At 37.3% G+C, this 12,541-nt stretch overlaps 1 protein-coding gene across 5 annotated transcripts in view; it reads left to right on the top strand.

Moving 5' to 3' along the window:
• Zgrf1 (zinc finger GRF-type containing 1) overlaps positions 1-12,541 on the top strand; it is a 53,645-nt gene that overhangs the window by 23,059 nt on the left and 18,045 nt on the right. For all 5 annotated transcript variants that reach the window (XM_040751819.1, XM_040751822.1, XM_040751821.1 and 2 more), the window contains 7 exons: positions 521-659; positions 1,916-2,100; positions 4,023-4,219; positions 5,218-5,357; positions 6,780-6,923; positions 9,414-9,528; positions 11,770-12,032. In XM_040751819.1, the coding sequence (XP_040607753.1) occupies positions 521-659; positions 1,916-2,100; positions 4,023-4,219; positions 5,218-5,357; positions 6,780-6,923; positions 9,414-9,528; positions 11,770-12,032 (1,183 nt within the window). The remainder of the gene's footprint in view (positions 1-520; positions 660-1,915; positions 2,101-4,022; positions 4,220-5,217; positions 5,358-6,779; positions 6,924-9,413; positions 9,529-11,769; positions 12,033-12,541) is intronic.

The raw sequence follows: 12,541 nt of genomic DNA, 5'->3' as shown, positions 1-12,541 counted from the left end.
TAAAGGCGTGCACCACCAACACCTGGCTCAGGTAGCTATTTTTTATACCTTTCCTAATAATTATGAATATTGAATTATGCATTTAAAAGTCTTGGGTACACTGTTGGATATATAAAAGGTATTTAATTAATATAAGCTCTTCTTCTTTCTGCTACTCCTTCCAATACTGATCTCTGATTACTTTTTATTATCAAATCAATCTTGCTGATCGTATTATTAAGATAAGGTACATTCTTCTATTACAAATTTGCTATATGTCATTATAATCATAACAGAAATTGAAATATAAAATGATCCATTTGTAGTAAAACATTAAAATCACATTAAGAGGCCAATGAGAAGAATTAGCCTATTTAAGAGTTAAAAGTTCATGTAGATATTCAGGCTTTATTTTGTATTTTATTTTAGATCATAAAACAATTTTCTTGAATTCTAAAGTAAGAAGTACAATTAAATTAATGTTTTCTTCATTATATTTGAAAAGCAATTTATTGGTAAATGGTGATTTTTTTTTTTCCAGGAGATAAATGGGTCTGAGCTGTGCTTCCCAAGAGGGCAAAAAGTAATATCAGCTTTTCTCCCTCAAAGGCAAGTTCACATACCAGCTGTTTTCCAGACTCCCATTCACTATAAGCAGATCTTTACAACTTCTATCATAGGTATGGCTGTTATATTTTTATTCTGATGATAACCTAGTGTGAGTATTCGAAGTAAAAAAATATTTTATAGATTTTTATAGTAAATTCTCTTTTGGAGATTTATTTTGCATATGTTTACTCTAGAACTTATCAGTAACTTTATTCTAATGTTAGATGAAAGTTGAGCTTTAAAAGTGAGAAATTGCAATATTTTAAAAATTATGTCTTTTTACCTATTAAAATAGAAACAAATGAGCCCATTACACATAAGTGGAAACATTTAAGTATGGTGCATGCTTAGGTCTAAATGCTTTGAGGTGTAAGAGTAAAATTTGCCTTTTGAAAGATGGATTGTTATAAGGTCTAGAAGTGCCTACCTGTTATCCCAGACGTAGGAGACTGCAGGAGATTGAGAGATTGCGATCAGTTTAGACTTACATAGTAAGACTGTCTCAAAAACTAAACTAAAATAAGATAGATGATGTGGTTGCTAAAAGCACAACATTTATATGTATTAAAATGTTACAGTGAGGGGCTAGAGAGATGGCTTAGCTATTAAATGTGCTTTCTGCTCTTGCAGAGGACATACGTTCCATTTCATAAGCCCATAGTTCAGTAACTCTGTGGCCTTCTTGGGTACTGTAGTCATATTCACAATCTCACACACACAGGCGCGCACACACACACATGAACATAATTAGAAATAACAATACTTAAAAAAGGAATGTTACAATGAAGTCCACTAATATGTACAGTTAATTTGCAACAATAATAAAAAGTGTCAATGACTTTAAGAAGGAATATAACAGAATCTGATAGACAAGGGCTTAATACAATAGTGTTTTGCCTTGGATGCATTATTTGGATGACTGTAAAGCTGGGCTCCTTGTTTTGTTTTGTTTCTAATGTGGCAAAATTGAGACAATAATAAAGTACAAAAGGGATTGTTAGGGAGCTGGCTCAGGGGTTGGAGTACTCAGTGTTCTTGCAGAGGGCGCAGATTCAGTTACTGACACCCACATGGAAGCACAACCATCTGTAACCCCAGCTCCAGGGGATCTCATTCTTGTGACCTCTCTGGGCACTGCACACACTTGTGTGCCTGCATACCTGCAGATACTCACAGAAAATAAGAGCAAATCTTTAGAATAATGGATGCTGTAGTATTGTGGTACAGTTGACTGTTGAAGGCTATTTTCAAGTTGGCTATGAAACAGTGAACTTGATACAAATATGAAACAATTTTGTGTTTAATTTTCAGCTTTTTTTTCTTGTAGAGCATCTGAATATATTGCTGTTTGGATTGGCACAAAAGCTGTACAAAGCACTTTCCAAAGTTGACATATCCTTTTATATGTCATCAAAAGGAGAGACACTAAAAAGTGGAAAAAATAATTCACTATCCTGCCATCATAATCAACCTGCCAAACTTGTCATGGTTAAAAGAGAAGGCCCAAATAAGGTATTGCTACTGTTTCCTCCCCACACTTACCTAGTAGTTTAGGTACTATGGAAACTGACATTAGTAACATAATAAGTTCTCAGTACTTTTCTAATGAAATGGATGATATTGTGTTCCAGGATACAAAAATATGAATTAAAGTTAAGCTTCAAAAAATTTAGGAACTTATTGCATAATAGTGGATAGAAACTGATACAGGGAAGAAAATTACAGATATAAGGTAGGAAGGGTGTGCCTAAGCTACAGTGTCAGCACTGAGAAAGGGATCTGCTGGAGGGCTTAGAAAATGCTGGGATGAGACTTATCACAAAGAGGGGTCAGTAACACATCGGTAGCTTTTACTCATTTGTAAAACTGCTTACACCTATAATAGCAATTAAATAATTTCACTGTTTTCGTGCATTATTAGTTGAATATATAAACTTGACCTTCAAAAGTCAAAAGCAGCCAGGTGGTGGTAGCACACCCAGCACTCACGAGGGAGAGGCTGTCTGTGAGTTCAAGATGAGCCTGCTCTACAAAACCAGTTCAGGATAGCCAGAGAAACTCTGTCTCAAAACCAAAAAAAAGGTCAGAAGCAAGAAGTCATAAATAATAGCATAGCTATATAGGCTGAAATATGTAGCCACTAACAATCTTTCTTTTCAAGATTGATGGTATATTTGCATATTCGTGTTATGTTGTTTCTTAAAACATAGGTGTTATGGAGTTTTTTTGTTTAGGTCCTGCTGGCTCAGCCCCAAATGAACACATGGACACTATATTAATCATGAAACTGGTGGCTTGGTCTTCTTATTGGCTAGCTCTCCCTAAATTATTAACTCATATCTGTTAATCGATATATTACCACGAGGCTGTGACTTACCCATAATCCAGCATGTTACTCCTTTGGCAGCAAGGGATCTCTACCTGCTCCTCCCCAGCATTCTCCTTGTCCCCTAGTCCCATCTGTCCCTCTGCCTGGCCAATCATTGTTTTATTCATCAACCAGTAAGAGAAACATATACAAAAGAATACCACCCATCAGTTAGGTCACAAAGTATAAAATGCACCATATTGTGAATTTTGTTTTAAGAAAAACTATATGTGTGTTTGTGTGTGTATGTAGAAAGAAATTCACAGATATTGCTAGTAGTTGTTTCTGTCAAGTTGTCTGAACACTTAACTGGCAAACAATAAAATTGTAATTTATTGCTAATTTTTAAATATGTTTTAAAAGCCGGGCAGTGGTGGCACACACCTTTAATCCCAGCACTCGGGAGGCAGAGACAGGTGGATCTCTGTGAGTTCGAGGCCAGCCTGGTCTACAGAGTGAGTTCAAGGACAGCCTCCAAAACTATAGAGAAGCCCTGTCTCAAAAAAACCAAAAACCAAAAACAAAAAATAAAAAAATATATATATGTATATATATGTGTGTGTCTGTGTGTGTTTTAAAATGATTTATTTATTATTAATGTGTATGTGTGAATGTCTGCATGTATACACACATATGTACATACATACATACATACATACATATTTACCTGGAGCCCATGGAGGCCAGAAGAGAGTGCTGGATCCTCTAGAACTGTAATTACAGGTAGTTATGAGCTGTCATGTGGTTGCTAAAAACCAAATCTGGGTCTTCTGCAGGAACGTCAAATACTCTAATGCTGAGCCAACTCTCAAATAAGATTTTTTTCTCAGAATAATACAAAGAGAAAAAAATGGATGAGTAGGTACTTTATAATTTTAACTTATTGTTTTAATTAATAAGAACGTGCTTTTTTTGGAATACATTAATAACAGGCAGTCTTTATAAAACACTTGACAAGCATAGTGCAGGAAGTAGTAGAAAAATGGAAATAGATTTTTTTCACTATTCTAAAATGCATGCTAGGTAAACACGGTACTTTAATTCTTTATGTCTTCTTCCCCCTTAGGGTCGTCTCTTTTATACGTGTGATAGGCCCAAAGGTAATCAATGTAAATTTTTCAAGTGGTTTGAGGAAGCGACTCCAGGACAGTTATCACGGAATGAGTCTCAGCCCAACAAGTTTTTAAATGATATTAAGAGTATTGGCTCATATTTAAGAAGTCAAAAGGTACCAGTCTATGAGGAGTGCCAGCTTTTGTTGAGGTATGTTTCATGGTACCATAAAATTCCTCTAATTATATCAGAGAATAACAGCCCTCACAGAATTACAGCAGGTACTCTGGGATTGGTCCCAGAGTCTTTCACATGCTGTGTTGTCATCCTCCTAAGCTGTATTCCATACCTGTCAATGGTTTTAAAAGAAATTGAGATGGTATCTTAGGGTTTCTATTGCTGAGAAGAGACACCATGACCATGGCAACTCTTAATAAAGGAAAACATTTAATTGGATGGCTTACAGTTTCAGAGGTTCAGTCCGTTATCATCATGGTGGGACATAGCAGCATGTAGGAAGTTGGTGCTGGAGAAGGAGCTATATCTTGATCTTGCAGGCAACAGGAAGTGGTTTGAGCATATATGAGATGTCAGAGCCCACTCCCACAGTGACACTTCCTTCAACAAGGCCATTCCTAATCCAACAAAGCCACACCTAATAGTGCCACTTCCTCTGAGTTGATGAGGGTCAAATATATTCAAACCACCACAGATGGGGAAAGTTTGTATCAAGGAGATAACTTTCAGTCCTATAATTTTAAATGAAAGTAAGGCTTTAAAATGATGATGATAATTTTGGTTTTTCGAGACAGGGTTTCTCTGTGTAACAGCTCTGGGTGTCCTGAAACTCTCTTTGTAGACCAGGCTGGCCTTGAACATACAGAAATCTACCTGCCTCTGCCTCCTGAGTGCTGGGATTAAAGGTATGTGCCGCTACCACCCAGCTGATGGAATATATTTATACATGCTATATTAAAAATTAAAATAATTCTTCCTTAATATTCAAATTCATTTTAAAGATTTTTAATAATTTTAATTTATGCATATGTTACGTGTGTATGTATGTGTGCATGTCTGTGGGGGCCAGAGAGGCTATTGGATCTATTGGAGGTGGAGTGACAAGTGTTTGTGAGCTGACAGGGAATGTTCTTAACCTGAGCAGTCTCTAGCTGCGCAAATCCTCTTTTATTTATTTTTTCTTTTTTTAGGAAAGGATTTGATCTTCAGAGAAAACAGTATGGTAAAGTAAAGAAGTTTGCAGCTGTAAATCCTGAATTTTACAGTGAAACAAAAAGTAAGATTTATCTTAAGCTGAGTCGGAAGGAGAGCTCTTCAACTTATAGTAAAGGTAGGTAGACCTGATCATGTTCATGACTGAGTTCCACGCAGCTGAGGATCTTGGTTAGCATATTGCTCTGCAAATCCTCTATAGTAAAGAGAATTCCTAAAGTGTAACTTAATAGTGCCATACAGTGAAAAATGTGCTATAGCAGATCATTTCTAAAAAGCATACTTAAAAGTTGTAGAGTTTTTAATTCCAGCACTCGGGAGACAGAATGAGTAGAGGCCAGTGTGGTCTACAGAGTGAGTTCCAGGACAGCCAGGGCTACACAGAGAAACCCTGCCTCAAAAAACAAAACCAAAAAAATTTTAGAGTTTCTGAAAAATTTAGTCCCAGAAGCCACTTTATTGAAAAGTTATACTAAATTCTTGATACCATATAAATAATAGACCAGGCTGGTCTTGAACTCACAGAGATCTTCCTTCCTCTGCCGCCAGAGTGCTGGGATTAAAGATGTGTACCACCACTGCCTGGCCATGAGCTATTCTTACTCCAGTCCTTACATAGCTTGATATGCTGTAAGGATTATTATTTCTTATTTTTTTGTAGATATACAAGAGATATAATCCTGGAAATCGAAATGTTGCATTTTGGATTATGAGAATGTAACATCCATCTTTATCTTAGAGTTCCAAGCTGATTTCCATGATAGTTTTTTATCAAGTGTAGTAATAGTGCAAGAGAATCTGTGGGTCAACCTACTCAAGTGGCTGTACAATGAACTTGGAGTTTTAAGTTTGTACGTCTCTGTTCAACAGTGATTTCAAAATGTTCTTTATGTGCGTATTAGCTATACGTGCTTGTCAGCTACTTTACTATTGGGTTTTTGTTTGTTTTTGATTTTTCGAGACAGGGTTTCTCTGTGTAGCTTTGTAGATCAGGCTGCCCTTGAACTCAGAGATCTGCCTGCCTCTGCCTCCCAGAGTGCTGGGATTAATGGCATGTGCTACCACTGCCTGGTTTCCTATTGGGTTTTTAGCAATTCTTTTTATAAAAGATTTTTATGTGTTCATGTTATTCCTTTGTTAGTCATGTATATTGTGAATATCTTCTCCTGTATCAAATCTTTTTATTTAAAGGCTGATCTGGTACTTAAAGATTTCTGCAACCAACAGAACACTATATATTTCTCATGCATTAAGCCATTAAGAAAACCTTGAGAGTCTGGATGGGTAGTCACGCCAGGACTCAAGAGGCTAAAGGAGCATTGTGTGTGAATTATCCCACAGAACAATGTGTTTCGACTGGAATTGTAGCGCAGTGGCAGAGTGAATACATTTCATGCACAGGCACTAGGTCCAAAACCTACTACCACCCTCCCCCCAGATGCCATGCTGAATATCCTAACTAGCTGTAGTTCTTTTTTCTTTTTGTTTTGGTCAAGTTTACCTCAGTAAAGTTGGAATTTGAAAATGTTTGGTCTTTCAGGTGATCTTTGGGTGATTTCAAAAACCTTAGACTTTGAACTAGATACCTTCATTGCATGCAGTGCCTTCTTTGGGCCATCTTCTGTCAATGAAGTGGAGCTGCTGCCTTTGAAAGGCTATTTTCCTTCTAATTGGCCCACTAACGGTAAGTATAATCATGTCCGCCTAATGTCTATTGAAACAGAGCAAGAGACACAGAAGGCAGTGAGAGCAAGAGTGATGTGTGCAATTGTTTGGTTAAAGCCAATGAAAAGTACCCATCTCCAGTTTCTAATATTGTGTCCAGTGTGATCCTGAAAATATGTATTGTTTCTCTGTTGTAACAAAACAGTGACCAACAGCAATATGGGGGAGTAAAGGGTCTATTTTGACTTACTGATTATAGTCCATCATCAAGGGAAGCCATGGCAGTTGTTCGAGGTAGGAACAAAAGCGGAAATCACAGAGGAGCACTGCTTACTGGTTTGCTCTCTGTGACTTGGTCAGCCTACTTTGTTATATAACCCAGAGTTTCCTGCCCAGAGGTAGCACTGCCTGCAGTGGACTGGGCCCTTCCATCCACTTCAATTATAAATCCAGAAAATGCCCCACAGGCTTGCCTAGTCTGATGGAAATGTTAGTATTTTCTCATTTGAGGTTACCTCTTCCTGGTTTGTGTCAAGTTGACAAAAAAACTAACACATGTATGAAAGTTGGATTTATAAATATTTCTACAGTTCAAGTTCTCTAACAATATAATGAAATCTTGAGGGGCTTGAGAGATGTATCACAGGGTAAGAGCAATTATTGCCCCTGCAGAGACACTGGGCATGTATGTAGTATACACATATACATGCATGCAGAAAACACACACACACTTAAAAAAAAAGAAATCTTGAATAATCACTTAGTATTTGGTTAAAATAGAATCTTATATACTATATATACCTGATTTTAAAAAAATGTAAACATTAAACATGAGACCTTTTTCATGTAATTTTATTTAGATGACTTCTAATTTTCTTGGTCCTTAGTAAACAGTGTATCTTTACATTGAGAAGGCTTTAGAGATCTGAGATTCAGCAGAATATTATTTTTATATTGAGTACCTAAGCTATTTTGAGAAATTCTCTTTTTAGATATGTTTATTTTTATGTATCTGTTTTGCCTGCATGTATGTCTGTGCCACACATGTGTGCCTGGTATGTGCAATGGTCAGAACATGGCATTGGGATCCCTGGAACTGGAAATACAAATGGTTGTGAACTGCCATGTGGATGATGGGACTCTAACCCTGCCATCTGGAAGAAAAACAAATACTCAACTGCTGAGCCACCTCTCCAGCCCCTCTTGAGAAATTTTTATGAAAGCACACTACCCACATTGTTTTTCTTTTAGTAAGGAAATCTTTAGGCCTGGGCTACATAAGACTTGTCTCAAACAGAAAATTTAAATTTCCCTGACATTTGGGGTCCTGAGAAGTCTCATAGCAGAAGAGACTTTAGTAAATTTATTCCCATCTAGTTCTATGAATATGGAAGTTCTGGAGACATCTCAATACATTTCAGTCTCTATTTCTGATGGTTGAATTTGGTCCATAGTGAACTAAAGACATGGCATTTAATGATCTTAGATTACTAGTATTTCATGTTTTTAGCCTTTGGTCTCCCACCACTCTCCAACCCCCTTTTGGGTTGAGACAAGATCTTGCTATGGAACCCAGGCTAGCGATGAACTCACAGAAATCCTGCCTGTGCTTCTGGAGTGCTAGAGTTAAAGACATGCATCATTTGCTCCCCCCCTCAACTTTATTTTGTTTATTCATTCATTTATTTAAAGAGACAGGGTCTCATTATGTAAGACTTGGCTGGCTTCAAACTCACAGTGATCTACCTGCCTCTGGGACTAAAGGCGTGTTGGTATTTAAAGGTGTGCTCCACTATACTGAACTGATCTGTTGTTTTTTTAACTGAATAAACATAGTCAACCAGTGTGAATCTAAGAGCCCAATTAACAAGTAGTCACTTTTCTTTCTTTCTTTTTTTTTTTTTTGTTTGTTTGTTTGTTTTTGGAGACAGGGTTTCTCTGTATTGTTTTGGAGGCTGTCCTGGAACTAGCTCTGTAGACCAGACTGGCCTCGAACTCACAGAGATCCGCCTGCCTCTGCCTCACTAGTGCTGGGATTAAAGGTGTGCGCCACCAACTCCTGGCAATTAGTCACTTTTCATGTGGACATTTTTATGTTTGCTGCAGCTGCTTTCTTTGTAATGTTTGCATTCTAGTTTTCTGTTTTCCATGTTTTGATAAATGATTGAGGAAGAAATACAAGGAAGTTTAAAAACTGCATAAACACTCCTCTACATAGAGCATAAGCACTATGTTACTAAAGATAACTGCTACTGTCAAGCAGTGCCCCACACTTGTTCCAAGTGTGATTTCAGTTACCTAGTTTTTGAGTGCTCACACTCAAAATGAATGAGTGGGGAGCGTAGTAATATAAAAGATAGACATTTAAACATCTCTGCATGTCCTGAAAATTTCATTTTCTGTCATCTGACTAGTTTGGAAGCTAACCTGAGTTATAAGGATATTTAATCAGTTTGTTTGTGTTGGTTTTATTTATATCTAGTATTCATTTTCTGTGTTTTCTTTGTAGTAACAGTTCATGCATTATTGGTTTGCAATGCCAGCACAGAGCTGACAATTCTGCAAAACATTCAGGATTACTTTAACCCCGCTACTCTTCCAATAATGCCATACCTGTTAGCAATGTAAGTCATTTTTTATCTTTGGATCATTGGTATTAAATTATGGTGTCCTAGTTTGCTTTCCTTTGTTTTCTAATGTTGTGATAACACAATAATCAGAAGCAACTTGGGAGGAAAGGGTTTATTGCATCTTACAGCATATAACTTGTCATGATGGGAAATCAGGGTAGGAACTCAGTGAAGAAACCTGGAGGCAGGAACTGAAGCAGAGACCACAGAGGAACGTAGCTTACTGGCTTGCTCGGTCTGCTTTCTTTATAACTTAGAACCCCTGTCTAGGGGTGGTACAACCTACAGTGGGCTGGACCCTCCTTCTTCAATCATTGATCAAGAAAATGCCCCACAGATTTTCCCATAGACCGATGTGATGGAGGTGTTTTCTTGATTGAGGTTCCCTCTTCCCAAATGACATGAACTTTTATCAAGTTGACAAAAGAATTAATCAGCCCAAATGGTAACTGAAAATGCAGTAACAGAACATTAAATATATTTTGCCAACAAAAATTTAATTATCTTTTAGATTAGGAGATTACTGTGTATTAGAAGTGAAGCATAAAACAGATGTGGCTTAGTGTTAGAATGCTATCAGCATGCATGTGTGAGGCTCTGGGTTTGATCCCTAGTACCAAAAATAAATAAATTTATAAGAGGAAAGAAAAAATATATGTATTACTTCCCTTCCACCTGTTTGTTTGTTGTGGCTTGGGCTCATACTGAAACTGATTCTTCTTTATCTCAGGGGTAACTATTTAAGGGATCATTATAGCATGATTTTATTCATCTATGTGGTTTTTACTTGTATGGTGTTTGCCTGTATTCATATATGTACATCATGCGTGTACCTGGTGTCTGAGAGCCAGAAAGGCTATTGGATGTCCTGGAACTAGAGTCACAGCCATTGTGAGCTGCCATGTGGATGCTGGGAGTAGAACCTGGATTCCCTGGAAGAGCAGCCAGTTATTCTTCTGTGTCTTTGTGCTACATGTTACTTAACATCCAGTAGAGCGATTTGATAGTGTTGATGTTGACACTGTTTTCATTCTAATTACCTGTATCTCACATTTCAGTTTCTCTAACACCAGAGCTCTTTTTAAAAGAATCAGAAATGGGGTTCGGTTGCAGCTCATTTTGCCACATCCTTGAGGCTCTAGGTTTCATATTATTACCACATAAACCAGCTATGGTAGCACATTGTGTTCTTACCACTTTGGAGGTGGAGATGGGAAAATCATGAATTCTAGTTCATCTTCAGCTACACAATTCCAGGTCAACCTTGGATACATGAGACCCTGTCTTTTTTTTTTTTTTTTCTTATTTTATTTATTTATTATGTATACAATCTTCAGCATGCCAGTAGAGGGCACCAGATTTCATTCAAGGTGGTTGTGAGCCACCATGTGGTTGCTGGGAATTGAACTCAGGACCTCTGGAAGAACAGTCAGTGCTCTTAACCGCTGAGCCATCTTTCCAGCCCCGAGACCCTGTCTTTTTTTTTTTTTTTCCAGTTTAAATTTAGATAAGAATCAAGGTTGCTTCACAAGTCAGTTCCAGGTCCCTCTCCCATTCCCTCCCTTCCTCCCGTGCCCTCCCGCCCCCCCCCCCCCGTTATCCCGAGACCCTGTCTTAATGCATCAAAGAGTGAATGAATTAATTAAGATGACTGGAAAGTGAATGCATTAAAATGAGAAAAGCATGTTTTCTTGCATCGTGCATTCAATGTCATACATGCTAAACAAATGCTTCACCTCTGAACTGCAGTCTCAGCTCCTGTCCTCCAGTTTGGATTGCTATTGTCTATCTTACAGCATCACCCTTTTCTTTGCCACAGTGCCCTGGGCTTTTGTTTTGCTTTGTAACTTTAAATATTTTTATACTTTATATATTTTAAATAACAATAAAAACCATTTGCCTATTGTAATTTTGACTGAACTAGAAGCTATGTTAATTATCTAAATCAGTCTACTACTTATTACTGCTTTGATTTTGTGGGAACATTTAAATATTTGCGTATCTCTTTTTGGGATAATTAATTCTTTTTGGTGTGAAGACTATATAATGTGTAAACTATTTAAATTCATGCTAGCATATAGTAGATATTCTGTAAATATCAATTCTCTTGCACCCTCCAGATTGAAGCCTGCCTTCCAAAAAATGTTCTCTGATGATTGTAAAATGAAAGCTAAGTTATAAATGTCTACTTACACATTTCAAGTCCCCATTTCTGATGTACTCTCTTTTTACTAGGTCTCAGCCAGCTACAGTTAGCAATAAAAATGTCAATAAAAGAAAATTTATCCCACCAGCAATTGCAAATACTAAAACAAAATTTGAACTCCTGAACCGAGGTGCGACCCTGCAGTTAGCTAGTGAGTTGATTGACATCCACAGGTTGAATAAGGATCAAGCTACAGCACTAATTCAGGTAGCTGAAATGATGGCCTCCCAAGAAAGTGGTGAAGATGCACTGGAGCCCTGCACCCATTCCCTGCCTATCACAATCATCCATGGTGAGAAAGAGACAGGTGTGGCAAATGTGAACATGTGTAGGCTATTCTGCTCTTTTGTGTTTTCTAGTGGCCAAGAATGTAGCATCTTGAATTAGAACACTGCTTTCTTATCCTGGCTCTACCATTTATTTATCGGTTGTATGATCTTGGATAAAAGACTTACTTCTTTGCTTTGATTTCCTGTTGTGTAAAATGTGGATTAAAAATAGCACATGCCTCATATGGTTGGATGCTTAAATGACTAAATATAAGTAGTATGCTTAGAGGAGAGCACAGCATATGGGATCCTCAATAAAGTTAGCATTTATTGTGTTGACTGCTCCATTGTAGTTTCACCTTTCTCATATTTGACTCATGAAGTCTTTCTTTCTTTCTTTCTTTCTTTCTTTCTTTCTTTCTTTCTTTCTTTCTTTCTTTCTTTCTTTCTTTCTTTTTTTAATGGTTTTCTAGACAGAGTTTCTCTGTGTAGCCCTGACTATCCTGGAACTTTGTATACCAGGCTGCAGATC

This window comes from Mesocricetus auratus, unplaced genomic scaffold (assembly GCF_017639785.1).
Source record: "Mesocricetus auratus isolate SY011 unplaced genomic scaffold, BCM_Maur_2.0 Super-Scaffold_100009, whole genome shotgun sequence".
Lineage (NCBI taxonomy): Eukaryota > Metazoa > Chordata > Mammalia > Rodentia > Cricetidae > Mesocricetus > Mesocricetus auratus.
The sequence above is the reverse complement of the archived record's forward strand: the minus strand, read 5'-3'. Positions and strand labels throughout refer to the sequence as shown.